The 18,102-nt window shown below is 39.6% G+C and overlaps 1 protein-coding gene across 2 annotated transcripts in view; it reads left to right on the forward strand.

The window, feature by feature from the left end:
* ARFGEF3 (ARFGEF family member 3) overlaps nucleotides 1-18,102 on the forward strand; it is a 182,374-nt gene that overhangs the window by 72,658 nt on the left and 91,614 nt on the right. The window contains exons 6-8 of one of the 2 annotated variants that reach the window (XM_001095348.5): nucleotides 6,567-6,689; nucleotides 10,985-11,027; nucleotides 13,499-13,577. In XM_001095348.5, coding sequence (XP_001095348.3) covers nucleotides 6,567-6,689; nucleotides 10,985-11,027; nucleotides 13,499-13,577 — 245 coding nt within the window. The remainder of the gene's footprint in view (nucleotides 1-6,566; nucleotides 6,690-10,984; nucleotides 11,028-13,498; nucleotides 13,578-18,102) is intronic. The other variant, XM_077999463.1, reaches the window with a different exon arrangement.

An 18,102-nucleotide genomic window follows, 5' to 3' on the forward strand; every position in this document is an offset into this window, starting at 1 on the left:
TTTTTGTATCGATGTTCATCAGGGATATTGGTCTAAAATTCTCTTTTTTTGTGTGTGTTTCTGCCAGGCTTTGGTATCAGGATGATGTTGACCTCATAAAATGAGTTGGGGAGGATTCCTTCTTTTTCTATTGATTGGAATAGTTTCAGAAGGAATGGTACCAGCTCCTCTTTGTACCTCTGGTAGAAATCGGCTGTGAATCCGTCTGGCCCTGGACTTTTTTTGGTTGGTAGGCTATTAATTATTGCCTCAATTTCAGAGCCTGCTATTGGTCTATTCAGGAATTCAGCTTCTTCCTGGTTTAGTCTTGGGAGAGTATATGTGTCCAGGAATTTATCCATTTCTTCTAGATTTTCTAGTTTATTTGCATAGATGTGTTTATAGTATTCTCTGATGGTAGTTTGTATTTCTGTGGGGTCGGTGGTGATATCCCCTTTATCATTTTTTATTACATCTATTTGATTCTCCTCTCTTTTCTTCTTTATTAATCTTGCTAGCGGTCTATCAATTTTGTTGATCTTTTCAAAAAACCAGCTCCTGGATTCATTGATTTTTTTTAAGGGTTTTTTGTCTCTCTGTCTCCTTCAGTTCTGCTCTGATCTTAGTTATTTCTTGCCTTCTGCTAGCTTTTGAATGTGTTTGCTCTTGCTTCTCTAGCTTTTTTAATTGTGAAGTTAGGGTGTCAGTTTCTTTCCTGATTTCTCTTGTGGGCATTTAGTGCTATAAGTTTCCCTCTACATACTGCTTTAAATGTGTCCCAGAGATTCTGGTATGTTGTAATATACTGGTTAATAATAATAGCTACTGGTCACTGAGTCCCTAAAGCATGGCAATAAGTGGCATTTTACATGTATTCTCCTTTAATTTTTGCCACAACTTGATAAAGAACCCAAGCAAAGTGAAGTCTGCTTGCTCAGGTTCCTACCGGTAGATATTCAAATCCAGACTTTTAATATTGCAAACATGTACTGTTAATCAGTCTGCTGTATTGCTTCCTGGCTCCCCATCAGTCTTAGAGAATGTTAGCAGAATCTTGCCATAATAATATTGGCGACCAACTGAAGTTCTTAGGAGTCTTATACCATTGGACCTTTACCGAGGCATTTCGTTAGATACTTGTTCTATGGTGTTTTTATATATATAGCTCAAGTGTTGATTCATTTCATTTTTTTGTGACCATAGATTCACGTGGCCATAGGGAATGTGCCACTTTTTCCAGTATCTTTCCATATGGATAGTGTGTCTTTTCTGAGCATTTTATATAACACATCAGAGGATTGGAGGTTAGTAGTAGTTTCACTTGTTACCCTGGGGGGCTTGAAAAAATATTGACACTCAACACCTGCCACCAGCGGTTCTAATTTAACAGTTCTCGTTGTCACTAAACTGTTTTTTAGATTGAGCTGGTTTATAGCTCTTGAAATGTTCAGTGATAGTTCTTTTGCGGGGGGGGCACGGGGGACAGAGTCTCCCTCTATTGCCCAGGCTGGAGTGCAGTGGCGTAATCTCGGCTCACTGCAACCCCCACCTCCTGGGTTCAAGTGATTCTCCTGCCTCAGCCTCTCGAGTAGCTGGGACTACAGGTGCACGCCACCATGCCTGGCTAGTTTTTTTGTATTTTTAGTGGAGATGGGATTTCGCCATATTGGCCAGGCTGGTCTCTAACTCCTGACCTCGTGATCCACCTGCCTCGGCCTCCGAAAGTGCTGGGATTACAGACATGAGCCACCATACCCGGCCAATACTTCTTTTACTCTGATATGGTAGCATTATTTCTGAGACATACCTGAAATAAAATGTTCTGCAATTAAGAAACAGATAGTCTCAGATATAATCCCACAGAAAAGTACACAGATGCCGTGATCTATTTATCTTGGAAGCATCTTGTTATGTTATGTTCTCTGTAAGACTGGAAGGAGTAACCCCATCTCCTGGCAAGAAAACTAGCTAAGGAAGCAGGACCACGACCTCAAACCAGTTGAGACCAGTTGAGTGGGGAAATCGCATTTCAAGGAGCTTCACTTTTCCTTCCTGAAACCCTTTCTTTCCTGTGTGCCAGTCTCTATTGATCCTGGTTTGACTCCTCCAAGGAGTCTGTTTTTTATCTAGTTACTGCTAGATGGGCTTTAAGTAAGTAAGTTATTGTTTCTTTGGCAAGGAATTTCCACACCTTCCTTAAACCTCTTACTTGCGTGGCTTGTGAAGAAGTTGTTTGGAGTTAGAAGACACACAGACCAGTGTCTCTGCTTCAGTTTGGACTGGTTCTCAGCCAATCTTCTGTAGACCTGGAAAGGTGCATGAATTGATGGGTTAAGGTGTCTTAAGCCATTTTAATATACCACCTTAAGCTAAGAAGACCATGGAGGAGGAAGAGGCAAGTCACAATCAGATTTCTCCGGGTATGCCTGGCACTTTTAGAATTTACTTTTGAGCTGACATCCAAAAGGAAAACTAGCCAACTTCCCTACCTAACGTGGTGATCGGACTTACTTATACAGTTGTTTCCTAGAAATAATAAAACAACTTCAGTTCATGCCGTGTGTGTGTGTGTGTGTGTGTGTGTGTGTGTGTGTGTGTTTGCATCAGCAGAACCCATTTGATGACATGCCTCTTGCCACATACCTACCTGTTGACCTGTCTTAGGAAAGAGAGAATAAGGAATAGCCTGGCAACTGAGTTGTCAGCATGATTAATCATGAAACTTAGACTTATAGTGATAGCCAAGATTTTCTCTGGTACTAATGTGTTCAAGAAGCATTTATAGTCTTCCCTACATAGAGGACATTCCTTCTGCTTTTTTATAGCTTAATCTCTGATCCTTTCTACTTTTAATCACCATAGATTATTTTTCATCCCTATAAAAGTTTTCCAGTTGACAATATACTAGCTCTTCTCTTTATGGAATTTATTAGTATTATGCATGATTTTAACAAAGCAGTGCCAATAACCCCATTCAGGTGGGAAAGAGAAGGTAATTGCACAGTTCAACAAAGTGAAGATCATACGTATTTTATAAAGCTAAGCACATTTTTATTGTGGCATCTTCTTTAATATTTGTGATCCCTTTGGCATATATATATATATATATGTGCTGCTTCATATTAAATGCTTTAGTGATTTCTCCCTGGGTTTAACCTAGTACTATTATCTATCAGTCTACTTACTCAGTGATGTAAAGCTTTTATTGCTTATGTATGGCCTGCAGACTTGTGTTTTCTTGTTCTTTTTCCTTCTACCTTTGGGGTTTATTTTGTATCATTAACCATTTGTGTTTGCTCTCAGTTCTGTTTAGCATGTTATAAAGCTGGATGTTTACAAATCAGTGAAATGATCACAAAGTGTCCCTTATAACCTCCTCACTGCCCTGCATCTTTGTGTGTTCCCTGTGATCAGGTCCCTATAGGGCTTTTCACAAGGTATTTGACTTGGCCCTTTAAGCCTCTGGCAAAGGTGCAGGACTTAGGCTTTCCCAGTGTTGATTCTGCTTTATGAAAGCGAAGAGCATGGGCAGGTAGAACCAATAATGGGCAGAATAAAAGAAGAAACTGATGAGCTCTGTCCCAGAAACTCAGCCTGCTTTTGGACATGGTATTCTTTTAGCTGCTTTGATTCAATGTGCTCATTTAGTACTGCCCTGAGGTAGAGGAAGAAAAACATTAAAAATAGTTGGTCTTGAATACGATGAATAGGTTTAAACATGGAAGCTCTAGTTCTATGAATCTTAGTGGTTTGCCAATATATTATTACAGTAAGTGTAAGAAACTTTCCTTTAGAAGATGCCAAGATAGCTGAGAAAGCATTTCTTTCTGGGTACCTAAAGATAACCATAGCATCAAATATGTGGTAAATTTTATATTTAATGGGATACCTTTTGTCATATTCAGTCTTTGTACTCCCAACTTTAGCCAAATGGGCTTCTTAAATTAATACTTTTTTTTTAGCTGAGTAAATATGCTTACCTTTTCCCTGAATAAAATGCCTCCTGCAATAAGTCATGTCCAAGTGTTATATGTATAGTATTAGCAACTAAACACTAAAAACAGTGCTGGCGTTAAAACTAAAAAAAAAAAAAAAAAAAAAAAAAAAAAAAAACTTAGCTATTTGGAAAGTTCTTGTCTGTTTACAGCACTGCGTTATATAAAATCCAATTCCTCATGCGTGCACTTTCTTTCATGAGTCTAAAGTGAATGATGTAATTTTTAACAGAGATTGTGTAGTGATATGTTTCTCAGTATTCAAGAGAGTTTATATTAAGTGTGTAGTTCAGCTCTCAAAATAGCTTCTCTTTCATCTGTAATGCTTTTAAGGCTTACAATTCCCCTATAAATTTAAAATGGCAGAGCTTAGAGATCTTAAAGATCAACAGTTACGAAGATTTCTGGGGAAAATGTAAGATTTAAAGAAAACTGTTAAATTATGAAGTACAAATGATGCACGATGGAGAGCTTGGCTTCATCAAAGTGATTCAGTGCGGTCTCTAGATGTATTTTCAAAGTTTTAAAACCACTTCATCACATGCAAAAGTAGAAGCATTTCAGGATTAAAACACCTATCAGGGGGTAGTTAGGGTCTCTGTCACCCAGGCTGGAGTGGCACGATATCACGGCTCATTGCAGCCTCTACCTTCCCAGGCTCAGGTGATCCTCCCATGCCTGGAGCTGGGACTATAAGTGTGCACCACCATGCCCGGCTAATTTGTGTATTTTTTGTAGAGACGGAGTTTTGCCACGTTGCGCCCAGGCAGATCTCAAACTCTTGGGCTCAAACAATCCAGCCACCTCAGCCTCCCAAAGTGCTAGGATTACAGGTGTGAGTCACCGTATCTGGCCTAAAACACCTTTTTTTTCTAAGCATGCATAAATTATTGTGTCTTCAAATCCACTATATCCATGATTATTTGAGAAAATGAATTAAAAGTCATGTGCCCTAAGTACTTTTATGAAAAATAAATACTTTATAACTTGCTTTTGCTCTTTAACTCTGAAATGAATTAATCTAGGCCAACTTTCAAATGTAGGTTTGGGAGTTGTTGGGTTTTGTCCAGGTCGAGAAGACTGCCTTTTTTTGTTTTTTCAAATACTGTTTTCAGTTTCAAATGCTCCTTTGAAATATTAACATTCAGTAGGAGATAAATTAAACTTTAAAAAAAAATTTATGTTCACCTAGTTAATTCTGCTAGGTAAACATAGTGAGGCATGGCAGAAAGAAAAAGATAACATGAGGCCTGGCAGAAAATTCCCCAGCTTAAGCAGAAGCAGCAACAAAGATTAAAATGTAGTTTCTTGCCCGTCTCAGTTGTCAATCATCAAATTAAATTTGCCATGTAGGTGAGAACCCTGGATTTTCATTGTAGATAATCTTGGAGCTATTCCTAGAGAAATAATTGAGGAAATTAAATACCTCTTTTGGTTTTTGTGTCTCTAAATATGCTTTGTAAAATTGAATACCTTACGGAGAGAAAAAAAGTAGGCAAATTTAAAGCATGCATTTTCATGCCCATCCCTGTGGCTTCCAGAAGAATTAGAGGCTGTAAAATCTGAGAAGTCATGACTTTTAGCAGCATATTATCAAATGAGGGATTTTTTTTTTTCTATTTGAGATTTCTCCATGTAGTAGCCACCACTGGGTCTTTTTAGGCTCAACTAGACGTGGAGACTTGCAAGATCCAAATAGGCCACCCTTGGTGTTATATTCACTTTGCAGGACACAGGACAGGAAACAGAAGCAGGACAGTGTTAGGCATTGTTATTCCCGGGGGTCCTCACAGCAGCCTAGAGAAGAACCTCTGGCTCTCAAATGACAGCATAGATGCAAGGAGATGAGAGCCATCTCGGTGAGTGCAGTCACCTTGGTCTAGAAGCCCTATGTCCCAAATAGGACCAATATTTCTGAAACAACTCTATTAGCAGAGTTTGCATAGTTCCTGCAGAGGATGTGTCAATTCGAAGAGTCAGTACACCTAGGGAAGCCCAAACCTGTGGCTACCCACCAGATATTTACAGTTGATTCACAGTTCTCCCAATTCAGATGGAGCATAGGAATTTGGAAACATTTTTGCCATAAGCCATGCTACCTAGTAACACAGCTGATGTCCTGCCTTTATGAAATTTCCAGAAGAACACAGCTAGAGGGTTGACCCAAGGTCAAACTCATTCATAGAGCAGGAGAAAGGGTTTTGCTAACCCTTTTCCCACACTGCACAACCTGGGAGTTAATAAATTCTGTTATATTTCATCACCAAGTGAACTTTTTCTGATTAATTTCCAGCCACCCGAGTTGATTCTAGATAGAATTATTTGGCACATCTAAAAATCACTAATTTGCATTCTCCTATGATGCTCAGAGGAACAGGTTGTAAGAGTGGTTCCTTAGGGAAATACCATTTTTCCTATATGCTTAAAAACAAATTTCCAGGGATTTAAAATATATTTAGTAATAACCAGTCCTAAATCAGGCTGACTTTCTGTCTAAGAGGGATTTGATATCCTCTCTGGTTAATCCCAAAGAATGTTGGTAATAAGCTGATACCTGCAGACATGTGTGTTGCTGTCTTATTTCTTTAACAGGTATGCATTGAGACATACATAAGCAGCTGTCACCAGCGTAGCATAAACACTGCTGTGCGGGCAACTCTCAGTCAAATGCTGAGTGACTTGACTTTACAGTTACGACAGAGGCAGGAGAATACGGTGAGTCTGTGACACCCCCACGTTCATCACCTTCCTGGTGGTGTCTGTGTATCCCACACCCGGGGGCCCCTCCTGCCAGGGCTGCCTGCCTCCTGAAAACAGTAGGAAGGGCCTGCTTGTTTTAAAAGAACATTTATTTGTATACATTAAGCTCTTTAGATGTTTGCCTGTTTCACCCCAAAGCTTTGAGAATTGCTTTTCCTCAGTTTCTGTAATTTTTTGTTATTGTTTTAAAACTTATTTTTTAATCATTGTTTTAAAACTTCTCATACTGAAAATTTGTATTAGAAATAGTGATACATTAACAAATATTGGAAGTAAATTTGAAATTAAGAAAAATGAGTATAATTTATTACATGCTTTGAGGTTGGGTATGTTTCCCTTTGTTAACTAAAAGATGGTGGCAGGAGACCTCCCTCACCTGCTGGGGCCTTCAGGGTGAAACTGAACTAACTTGTCTTCTCTCTATCATCAAAGCCCATTAGAGCTTTTTGCTCTGAACTTGAACAGATTGTCTAAAATGAGCATTCCAGGGGAAAATGTAAATGTAATTGGCTCCTTGTATGTATTATCTTCTGGGAATGTTAATGAGAGTGATTCCTCTTCAAAAATTGGTGTTTTGTGTTGTTTTAAAATCTGCCTCTGTAATAATTTAGATTAAAATCCTTTTGAAATCTACAAGGAGTGTTCTGAAATGACGTTCGTTATTTGTTCAAATAGAAAATCTCAGTTACAGGTGGGCGTGGTGGCTCACGCCTGTAATCCCAGCACTTTGGGAGGCTGAGGCAGGCAGATCACCTGAGGTCAGGAGTTTGAGACCATCCTGGCCAACATAGTGAAACCCCGTCTCTACTAAAAATACAAAAAATTAGCCGGGTGTGGTGGTGCACACCTGTAATCCCAGCTACGTGGGAGGCTGAGGCAGGAGAATTGCTTGAACTCAGGAGGTGGAGGTTGCAGTGAGCTGAGATCACACCACTGCACTCTAGCCTGGGCGACTGAGTGAAACTCTGTCTCAGGAAAAAAAAAAAAAAAGAAAAGAAAATCTCAGTTACAGTCCCAGATATCGCCAAAATTAATTTTATAAAAATTAGGATTTCTTATTTAACTTCAACTATTTGTAATTTTTAATTTCAATATTTTCTAATTTTTAGAAAATCACGGAGTTGAGGGGAACCTTAGAGATGATCTAGTCAAATTCTTTTTTCCTTATTTTACAGATGAGAAGGTGAAGCCCAGAAAGATGAAATTGAAATCTAAAATGAATGAGCTTATCAATGAAGGAGCCCGAAGTAAACCGCTGGTCTCCTAGCTGACTGCCAGTACAAGTTCTCACTTAATATGTGCTCTGGCAGCCAGTGTTGAAAACAACACTAATCTGAAAAAAGCAAATATTGATTTTTTTTTCTTTTCTGTTTGCTGTATCCAATTCCCAGTTTCTATTAAAAATTGTTTTAACTTGAGATATTTTTGTTACTTTAGCTTACCCCTTGCTAAAAACAATTTCATTTAAAGTAGGATTTTGGATATAGGTAGTATGGGAGTATTTAGTTTAAAAGAAATTAAAATACATAAATAGAAAACATATTAAGAGAAAAAGTTTTTAATTGACGTAAATCTAAGATGTTGAGAAATCTTATAATATACACTCATATTTCATCCTTGCTAAATGGCAATATGACCAAACACTATATTAATAATATCTTAATATTTTAAATGAAACATTTAAATCAAACTTTGTAATTTCAAAGTGCTTTCAATTATATGAGTTCATGTAATCTTATTTTAAAATTTTTAAGTAGGAGAGTATTAGGTTTCAAGTCAAATATCCCAATCTTTTAGTTCATACTGCTCTTCTATAAGAATGGCAAAGGTATGGCTGTGGAGGTGCAGTTGATACTGTAGAGGCTGTCTGTCTCCATCCTGGGTATTATGTGGCTAATAAGGCCTTCTGGTCCTGCTCATCGTGGACCATCTGGACTCACCCCAACCGGAGGCAAGATCTCAAATTAAGTGGAAAATTGGTGTTTCCTGTTATTTCCTTTCTATTATTCATGTGGTCCCTGGAGATGTAATTCCATGTCCCAGAAAACATCATTCTCAGGATGCTGGTATTTGAAGCGTTTGTGATATCCAATGGAGGGAGACATAAGTTTTGTCACATAAGAATTTAGGTATTTTTTTAAAGCTCTTAAAGTGGAATCATCTGTAGGAATGGAGAGGTTTGCTCTGAAGAGGTCACGTATTCCCCTGGGGAACACTGAGCATTCCCTTGGGAAGTTGTGCGTATTTTCTAGCACGGCCTATCACTGTGTAAAAGAAAAATTTTAAAAATCTCAGAACCCCCCAATTTTTTATGCCAACGGGAAGGTTAAGCCCGGAGGCTGAGTCATGTAACACCCTCTTCCAAATAAGTTGCTCCTACTAGCGTTATGCATCAGCCAGACCACCTCAGAAGGGTAAGAGGCCTCAGGCATACCCAAATGACTGCCCCCACAGATCACTCTTCAGTCAAACTTTGCTGGCCTCCCATAAACAAGGACATGCCTATTGTAACTTTAGATCCGCAATCTAAGTCTAGCTCCTAAAACTAAAGTCTGTTTGATTCCACACTGATAATGTTGATTACAAGCCCATCTTTAAAGACAAGATCCATCATTCTTCTATTTACCCAGAGATATCTGCATAATTGATTCTTCTGTTACTCCCATTTTTTTCTTCAAACATTCACCTTATGTAAATTTAGATTTACTGGGCACTAAGTAAAATCTCACAAGCATGTAACGATTTGCGTTACTGCCTACCTGTCCTTCTTCCTACATGCCTTCCTCCTTCCTCTAAGGAAATATAGAAACCTCCTGAAATGTAAAACCTCCTGAAAGCCTCTTCAGGAAAAACAGCCACAGGTGCAGACAGTCACGGCTCGCATTTTTCCCAGGTGTGCCCAAAAGCGGTCTTAATAAACTTCGATTGATTGAGATACTTGCCTCAGTCACTCATTTCAGTTATCAACTGGAAAGACATCATGGGCCACCTCAAAATTAGGAAGGCTAAATGCAGTGGAAAGAAAATAAATAATGTAGAACGCCAAAATCACTAGCAGGATGTGTATCTTCAACCTAATGTTTATCCCCAGTTGCACCCCAGGACAGACGATAATTTTGATTTTTTGTCATCACAAATCCTCTATATTATCCAGCTTTATTATTGAATTATTTTACGTAACCTAAGCTATTGTTAAGTTGTAAATTACTAATTTCAAAAAGTAAAGTTGCTACATTTAAATATTTGGGGCTGAAGGATGGAGGGATTCTCCTACCCTTAAATATGACTCAAATGTGTTTCCTCCAGAAAGTGTTGTTCTCAACTTGGCTTTAGCCATTCTGAGCTGTAGATACTGACATAACATTTCACAAAAGTTGCTGTGGAAGCAGCTGAGCTTGCAAATTAATGAACAGAGAATGGTAGAAATATGTGCCTGTAACAAGTTTAAAAATTAAATCAGCACCATGGGATGAGTTACATGTCTGGTAATTAGTTGGTATGAAAATACCTCCTTATCATCTCTTGGTGCAAAGAGGTAGGTAGAATAAAGTGCCACCTTCTTAGTCTCTGCTCAGTAGTCGCTGAGTTATCCCTGCAATGGGAAGTAAGTCTGATTATTTGTAAATGTCTTTTCCTTCCTATTTTCCCTTCCCTCATGGTTCTGTCTCTGCCCTCATAGTTCTGGATGTACCTAGCCAAGAGCAGCTGGCTCGGTATGGTTAAAATGCTCCCCATCAAATACAAAGATGGAGATTCTGACCAGTTATTTTGAAGTCCAGGAACCTAATCCTGCTTATGGCCAAGAGTCTGTATTTATTAGGGGCCATGCACAGTGTCAGCTGTAGCCTTGGAATAGGTTGTTCTCTGAGTGAAATTAACTCACCTCTTTAGGCAGGCATTGCCCCAGGTCACAGCCCAGCATCCTGGAATCCTGGGAGTTTAAGTGCACCAAAGGGTTTAAACTTCCAGGAAGTGTCCACGAGGCGTGTCCACACGTTTGCGTGGACACTCTTGAATGAATTATTTTGGGAACTGATAAGCTCAGTTCCAGAGATAATAATTTTTCTCATAAACACCATGAATAATGAAATGCTCTCAAGAGCTGGTGGGTGGGGGATGTGCTCAGGCAAGGTAGCTGAGCCCAGGACGCTCCAGAAGCCATTTTGTGTCCTAGAATTTTCCCAGCGTCAAAGAGTCAGGATTTTTCTTGCCTGAATCTCCTAATTGTGTGTGTGTGTCTCCCTTACTAGATAATTGAAAACCCAGATGTCCCACAGGAATTCGGGAATCAAGGTATTGCATTTGATTTGTACTAGTTCAGTTTTTAAAGCAGCTGTGAGAATGCCTACTGAGTGTTTGGAGTGAGGGGTACAAAGATGTCTAGGAGCTCCCGGGTTGTTTTACCATTCTCTTGGAGGTTGTGCTTGGCTTTGCCTTAGGTGGCATTATTTAATCAGCTGCTGTCTTTCTTCTGTTCCTGCATTCACTTATGCCAACCACACCTGTTCCTGATCCAACTCTGTGAGGGGTATTAACACTTCACATACCTCTGATTTGCAGGCTGGCTTTGTTAGTTACTTCATTCTCCATGAAGTCAGGTTTAATTGCTAAAATGAGAATAACTGGATAGAAGATTGTAGAAACCTGATTGGCATACAGTGTTACTGCACCAGAATTGTGTTTGTCAAATACCAATTTTTTGACAAGAATGTTGAGTCATCTCACAGGGCCACTTGCAGACAACCCAATTTAAAGATCAGCTGAAATCAAGTTAAGGAACCTTCATTCTGACCCACAGGAAAAGAAAAAAATATAGAAGTCCACATATATAATTAACCAGCAATTTAATTTTTAAAAACAGGTTTGATACTAGTTTCTGAAAGTACGCAAAAATAATATCTGATTAAAAAATTGAAATTCAGACTGAGTAATTTTTTTAAATATTGGAAAAATCTGCTTTTCTATTATATTTGCCAGTTAATAATAGTGAGAAGGAGATGGAGGTGAGGAGGAGGGGAAAAAAGGGAGAGAATGAAAAGGAGAGAAACAGCTTACCAGCCACAACTAGGAGAGGAAGAGTATTTGAAAGAAATGAGAAAGAGACACGCCTTAAGTCACATTCTAAAGCATCACTAGAGTGTATTGTTTCAGTCCCATGATGCTACATTCTTGGGCCACGGACTGGAAGGTGCCCTTTTCAGTTGGATGCTCTCAGTGACATGCGCTAAGATGTTCCATCTTCCTTTCTTCTTTTTGGCTATGGTGTTCTCATAAAGGCTTCACTTTAATGTGGGATGATTTTATAAACTAAAAAGGGGGTCTGCATCTTCTTGGTCAAGAATATAGCTCTAAAAAATATAATAGTAAAAAATTGACAGAGGGACTCATTTAACGTTTATCTAAAATTGAGCTTAAGGACTACTTGTGTGGGTTTTATTAATCTTAAACTATGTTTTATCATTTCTTTTCTTTATTGCTGCATTTAAGATCTTAATTCTGAGGAACAGCCATTTATTTCTCTTTCCCTGCCTTCCTCCAACTTTACTTTCTCTCTTACACACTTGCCATTTTCTCTCCATCTTCCTTGACGTCACCATCATCATTCATTTATACATTCATCAGATACTTAGAGCCACATTTGTAAAGACCTTTACAGGTTTTTATTTTAGGGAACAAATGCTTCGACTTGCTGTTTCACGTAGCCTGACAATTCTGTGAAATTAGTATTATTTATCCCATTTTTGACAGAAGAAAAACTGAAGTTTGCCCAAACTCACACAATCAGCAGTTTTTGACGTGTAGTTGAACAGATTCCAAATTTCCCACTATGCTTCTGTGGGAGTTTTGGTTCTAGTTTCTGGAAACTAGAGCACATTTAGAGGGAAATTTTATTTTTCCGACATCAACTATTGCTCCAGTATCAACAAAGACCATGTGCCCTGCAGATGCTCAACAAATAAAGTAGGTAAATATCTGGCTAAATTATTTCGCCCCATTTTTCTCTGATTTCTTAGTTCCAAAGCCCATCTTTTCCCATGCTGCCTTATTTTATCTCTCTGGGATACTATTCTAATCAGCTCAGAAGACCCAGAAATTCAAGGGTCAGAATAAGGAATACACACATGGCCTAAATATTAAGAAAATTGTTGTCTATCATGATGTTTTTGAAATTACTAATTTCCCTTTGGTAAGTGTGAATTTTATTGATAATAAAAAACAATCTATTATTTTCTTTTGGGACTATCTTTTTGAGTGTCTTGCTTTAGAAAGAATAATTATAGGCCATGTGCGGTGGCTCACGCCTGTAATCCCAACACTTTGGGAGGCTGAGGGGGTGAATCACCTGAGGTCAGGAGTTCAAGACTAGTCTGGCCAACATGGTGAAACCCGTCTCGACTAAAAGCACAAAAAATTAGCTGGGTGTGGTGGCAGGTGCCTGTAATCCCAGCTACTTGGGAGGCTGAGGCAGGAGAATTGCTTGAACTTGGGAGGCGGAGGTTGTAGTGAGCCAAGATGGTGCCACTGCACTCCAGCCTGGGTGACAGAGTGAGACTCTGCCTCCAAAAAACAAAAAAAGGAATAATTACACTTAATTCTTATCATTTCTGTGATCATCACTTTGGTGGCCTAAGGGCTTCTCCACATCTGAAAATCATCTTTTCAGTCTCAAAAACCATCTAAAGTGGAGGATGGGAAGGACGGTTCAGGGAACTTGTCATGCCCTCTGTTGATGTCTCATGCCTATAACCTCCTCTGTTTTGAAGGATCAACAGTAGAGTCCCTCTGTGATGATGTTGTCTCTGTACTCACCGTCCTGTGTGAGAAGCTGCAAGCCGCCATAAAGTAAGTGCCCTAACCATTGCCGCTTTTCTTTACTGGTGGTCTCCTTCTGAAATAACCTTTGTCTACAGCATCGCTTCAAATTATGGATTATAAGATTATAGGGACTCAACACTGGTATTTACTAAGGAATATATTCTGAAATTTGGCACAATTCAAATAACCAAATACCATTACTAGAGTATATAACTTTCTGCTGTGACAATGGGAGCACAATACCTTACAGAGAGCAATTGCTTCCTGGAGCATGAAGCTGAGTGGGAAGAATCTTGGGCTGAGTGCTAGTTGGTGTAAGAGCCGGTCCTGTCTCGGCCAGATCTCAGCTGTGTCCCGGTGCGTGACTCTTCTCATCAAACCGTGCTGCCCTCGTTGGACTGTGTAATTTATCTCTATTTCTTCTGACATTCTAGAGCCTATGAGCTCACACAACTGGCTTTAAAAAGAGCATGTTACTCTGACTTTTACTTTTTGTTTTTGCATATCAATTAATATCTGAGTTCACTTAGGTGATGCCTGCTGCTCCATCTTTCCGTGCAGTCGTTAACAAGACAACCTGTGTACCTGTAGTAAAGCCAAATCATAAAACACCAGACTTTCAACATGGGATGAAAAGTCTCTACCAGCTACATATGTCATGAATTGCAAAATTCTTCAACACATTACAATTCTGAAGGGCCCTTTGAATTGTGAAAGACATTAAACTATCATTCATTTGTAACTAGGACATCTGATGATGCAGAAAACTTACTTGCTGAATTTTAAATGCAGGAATGAGTTGGGAGAAATAGTCTAGTTGTAGGCAAGAATGAGGTGTCTCACTTTGCTGGAAATATTGCAGAAACTCATCTTTTAATTTGTTTGGCTTTTGGTTTCTCAGAAATTTAGGATTATTTTTTAAGCTAAGCTTAGAATTACTCTTAGAAGTTGTTGCCAAATGGTTTCTTCATCAATTCTTCTGTTGTTCCTGTAAGTCACCTCTATATTTTGACCAAAGTAAGCTCTCTTTATTGAGGCACTTCAAGGTCAAATAGAAAATAAAATAGTGATACCAGGGTTGGGGTCGGGGAGAGGAAATAGGGAGATATAAGCCAAAGAATTCAAAGTAGCAAATGTGTAGGTCGAATAAGTCTAAAGATCAAATGTACAACATGGGGACTATAGTTATTAATAATGTATTGTATTCAGGATCTTTGCTAAATGAGTAGCTTACAGCTGCTCTTGCCACTGGGCTGTGGATGGGTGGTGGGAGGGAATGAGTAACTATGTGAGATGATGGATATGTTAATTTGTTTCACTATAGTAACCATTTTAGAATATATATAAATCCTATAACATCATGTTGTAAACCTTAAATATGCAAATAAAATTTATTTTTAAAAATGAAAAGGCCTATTTAATACATGGATAGTATAAACCAAAAAGAAATAGCACTTTTTCTCTACCCCCCACCCTCAAATTTCTCCCATCCCTGGACCCTGGCAGGCTAGGCAGGCAGCAGGTCTGGGCTTCCCCCTGCTCAGGAGGGCTGAGTCCCACAGCAGATGGATGTAAATAGCTCCTGCTGTACCCTGCGTAGGTCCGCATCTTTCCTGACCATGGAGTGTTGGAACAGTGGAGCTGGCACTCAGATTACCATCCTAACTGAGGGCTCTAGCACCAACTGCAGCGACCCCATCTTTAAGGCCCCCATGCCACCTGCTTTGCTTGGGACAGTCCCAGATTATACCTGTTGTGTAATAATTATAATTACCCTCCTTCACTCTCAAAGGTGTTCTGGTTTAGGTCATGTGTTCACTTTACCCATCAGTGACCAGAGGTCTGATCTCTTCTAGTGCTAAGTCCTCCCCCTCCCCATCCAGTTCCCTCCATGATAACACAGACAGCTGGTATAGCAGAGTTGGAATATGTTTCTATTGGCATATTTTCTCCTAAGACACAATCAAGAGTGATGTTTAATCACTATTGGCTCAACTACATTATCTTTGTTGGATTACCTGGGTTAAAACCCACACGTTGCCCCTTACTGGCGTGTGACTTTGGACAAAGATCTGAACCACCCTAAGTTTGTATATCCTATAAAATAATTAATATACTATTTCTTATGGTAATTACTATAATATTGTATAGAATATCAGTAATACAAAACACATTGATGTTTTTGTAAGATCGAATGAGAAAATACTCTTAAAAGACTGCCAATGCCCATCAGCCACAGAGCTCCAGGAACACCTGAAGTTAACAGGATTCATTTTAGTAACTTCTTATGTGAGGGAGCCTGTCCACCATGGGAAACCACAGGACAGTAAAAGGGTGTTAGGAGGGGTTGTTATAGGATTTTAGCATGAGTTAGGTGACTTAGAATGGGTTATAAATTGACCGTTCTGTTCAAAGATTGGGTGCTGTCAGAAAGTAGGCGCAATTCTAGCACTGGGCATCTTAATTTTTTCTAGCAGGCAGGACCAACAGATGGGAGCTAGAGTTGTCATAGAAGAAGAAGTGGGAGTCAGTCATAGGGGAGAGGGACATTTGTTCATTTTTGTGGTCATACGGAGCCCTTTTAAAAAAGAAGACCTCTGTTCAGGCGTGGCCATTGATTGGCTTTCATCCTGTTCCAGCGCATTCATGGTGAGTCCTCATCTGATGTTAACAGGTGAACTTGTTTGTGTTCACCAGGGGACACCGCAGCCTCGCTGGTGGCAACCAGGTACTGCCAGCTGTCGGGGGTGCTTCTCCCTGACCCCTGCTCCACCCCCACGTGCTAGCATTGGCAGGGAATAGCACGAAGACCACCAGAACCACAAAAACTATGAAGACTGTATTTGTTATTTCATAAGCAAGGGAAAACTAATTAGCTAAACTTTTTTCTGAGTAGTTTTCTAAGGGAAAAATCTGGAGTTTTTAAGTGCCAGAAACGTGGGAGAGGCTCATGGTAGTTATGCCAGTTAGTAATTAAAACCTAACTAGAGGTCAGGAGTTTGAGACCAGCCTGGCCAACATGGTGAAACCCCATCTCTACTAAAAATACAAAAAATTAACCAGGCGTGGTGGCGGGTGCCTGTAATCCCAGCTACTAGAGAGACTGAGGCAGGAGAATCGCTTGAACCAGGGAGGCAGAGGTTGCAGTGAGCTGAGACCGTGCCGTTGCACTCCAGCCTAGGCAACAAGAGCAAAACTCCGAAATAAATAAATAAATAAATAAATACATACATACATACATACATACATACATACATACATACATAAGTCCCTAGTCAGCAGGATAAGGCAAAATGAGTCTGTAGGCCCAACATGGATAGGCTTAAAACATACCATTGTTCATTAGTCAGAAAAGCTAGGTTCAGTGAGTGCCTGGCATTCTGGGATTCAAGTTCACGGTTCTTTAAACCTGGATGGCTCCAGCCACCCAGAAATCCCCATCAGCTCCAGGAATCCCTCTCATCTGTAGGGCAACCATATGACCTGGTTTACCTGTGGGTATTTAAGGTTATGCCTATAATGTAATTATTATAAACACTCAGTTTTGAAATCTAGGAAGTACTGCTGTAAGTAGAATTATTTTTGATTGCGCAGTGTCTAGCATGTAGTAAATATTTGACATACATTTGCTTTAAACTGGTTTGTTTGCTTTTAGAATAGTTGCTGCTAATTCTAGTCATCATACAGTTAAGAACACTGGGCTGTGTACATCAGAAATTTGACTGTAGATTGTTAGGAAAATGCATTGCACAAACACACACTGAAAGTGCTCACACATACATATTAGAAAATAAAGGTTGTAGATTTCAATCAGTCACTGAAAAACAAAGCATTTCTTAACCACATGACTTAAGAATAGGTATTTTGTTTTTGTTTTTTTGAGACAGTCTTACCCTGTCGCCCAGGCTGGAGTGCAGAGGCGTGATCTGGGCTCACTACAACTTCTGCGTCCCGGGTTCAAACAATTCTCCTGCCTCAGCCTCTTGAGTAGCTGGGACTGCAGACATGCGTCACCACACCCAGATAATTTTTTATATTTTTGGTAGAGATGGGGTTTCACCATGTTGGCTAGGCTGGTCTCTTGGTGGCTCACACCTGTAATCCCGGCACTTTGGGAGGCCCAGGCAGACGGATCACTTGATGTCAGGAATTTGAGAATAGGTTTTAAATGGAGAAAATAATTCACGTGCACATTTTTCTAGGATTTCTCATTGTACATTGGATCGAAGATGGCTTTAGGCATGTTATTTTAGAGCTTAATGATTTTATAGGATTCTCAGTCTTGCTTGATTTTCCAGTACAATTCCCCTGGTCATAGTTCTGCCTCTAGAAATTGCTTGCTTTGTTTGATTTCAGTATTTGCCATCATGACTCTATTACCCTAAGATGGGGGCCTTTTGCTAAAGATGCTGGGGGCACAGGATGCTTAGCGTAGCTGTAAGGGAAGACTTTATGTCCACCTGGTAAGATAGTCCTGTGCCCCGGCTACTCTCACTCTGGTGCTTCTGTTCATTCTCCTTGCTAAGTTTTCACTTGTGTACCATTGCTTCTG

Source organism: Macaca mulatta, chromosome 4 (assembly GCF_049350105.2).
Source record: "Macaca mulatta isolate MMU2019108-1 chromosome 4, T2T-MMU8v2.0, whole genome shotgun sequence".
NCBI classification, from domain to species: domain Eukaryota; kingdom Metazoa; phylum Chordata; class Mammalia; order Primates; family Cercopithecidae; genus Macaca; species Macaca mulatta.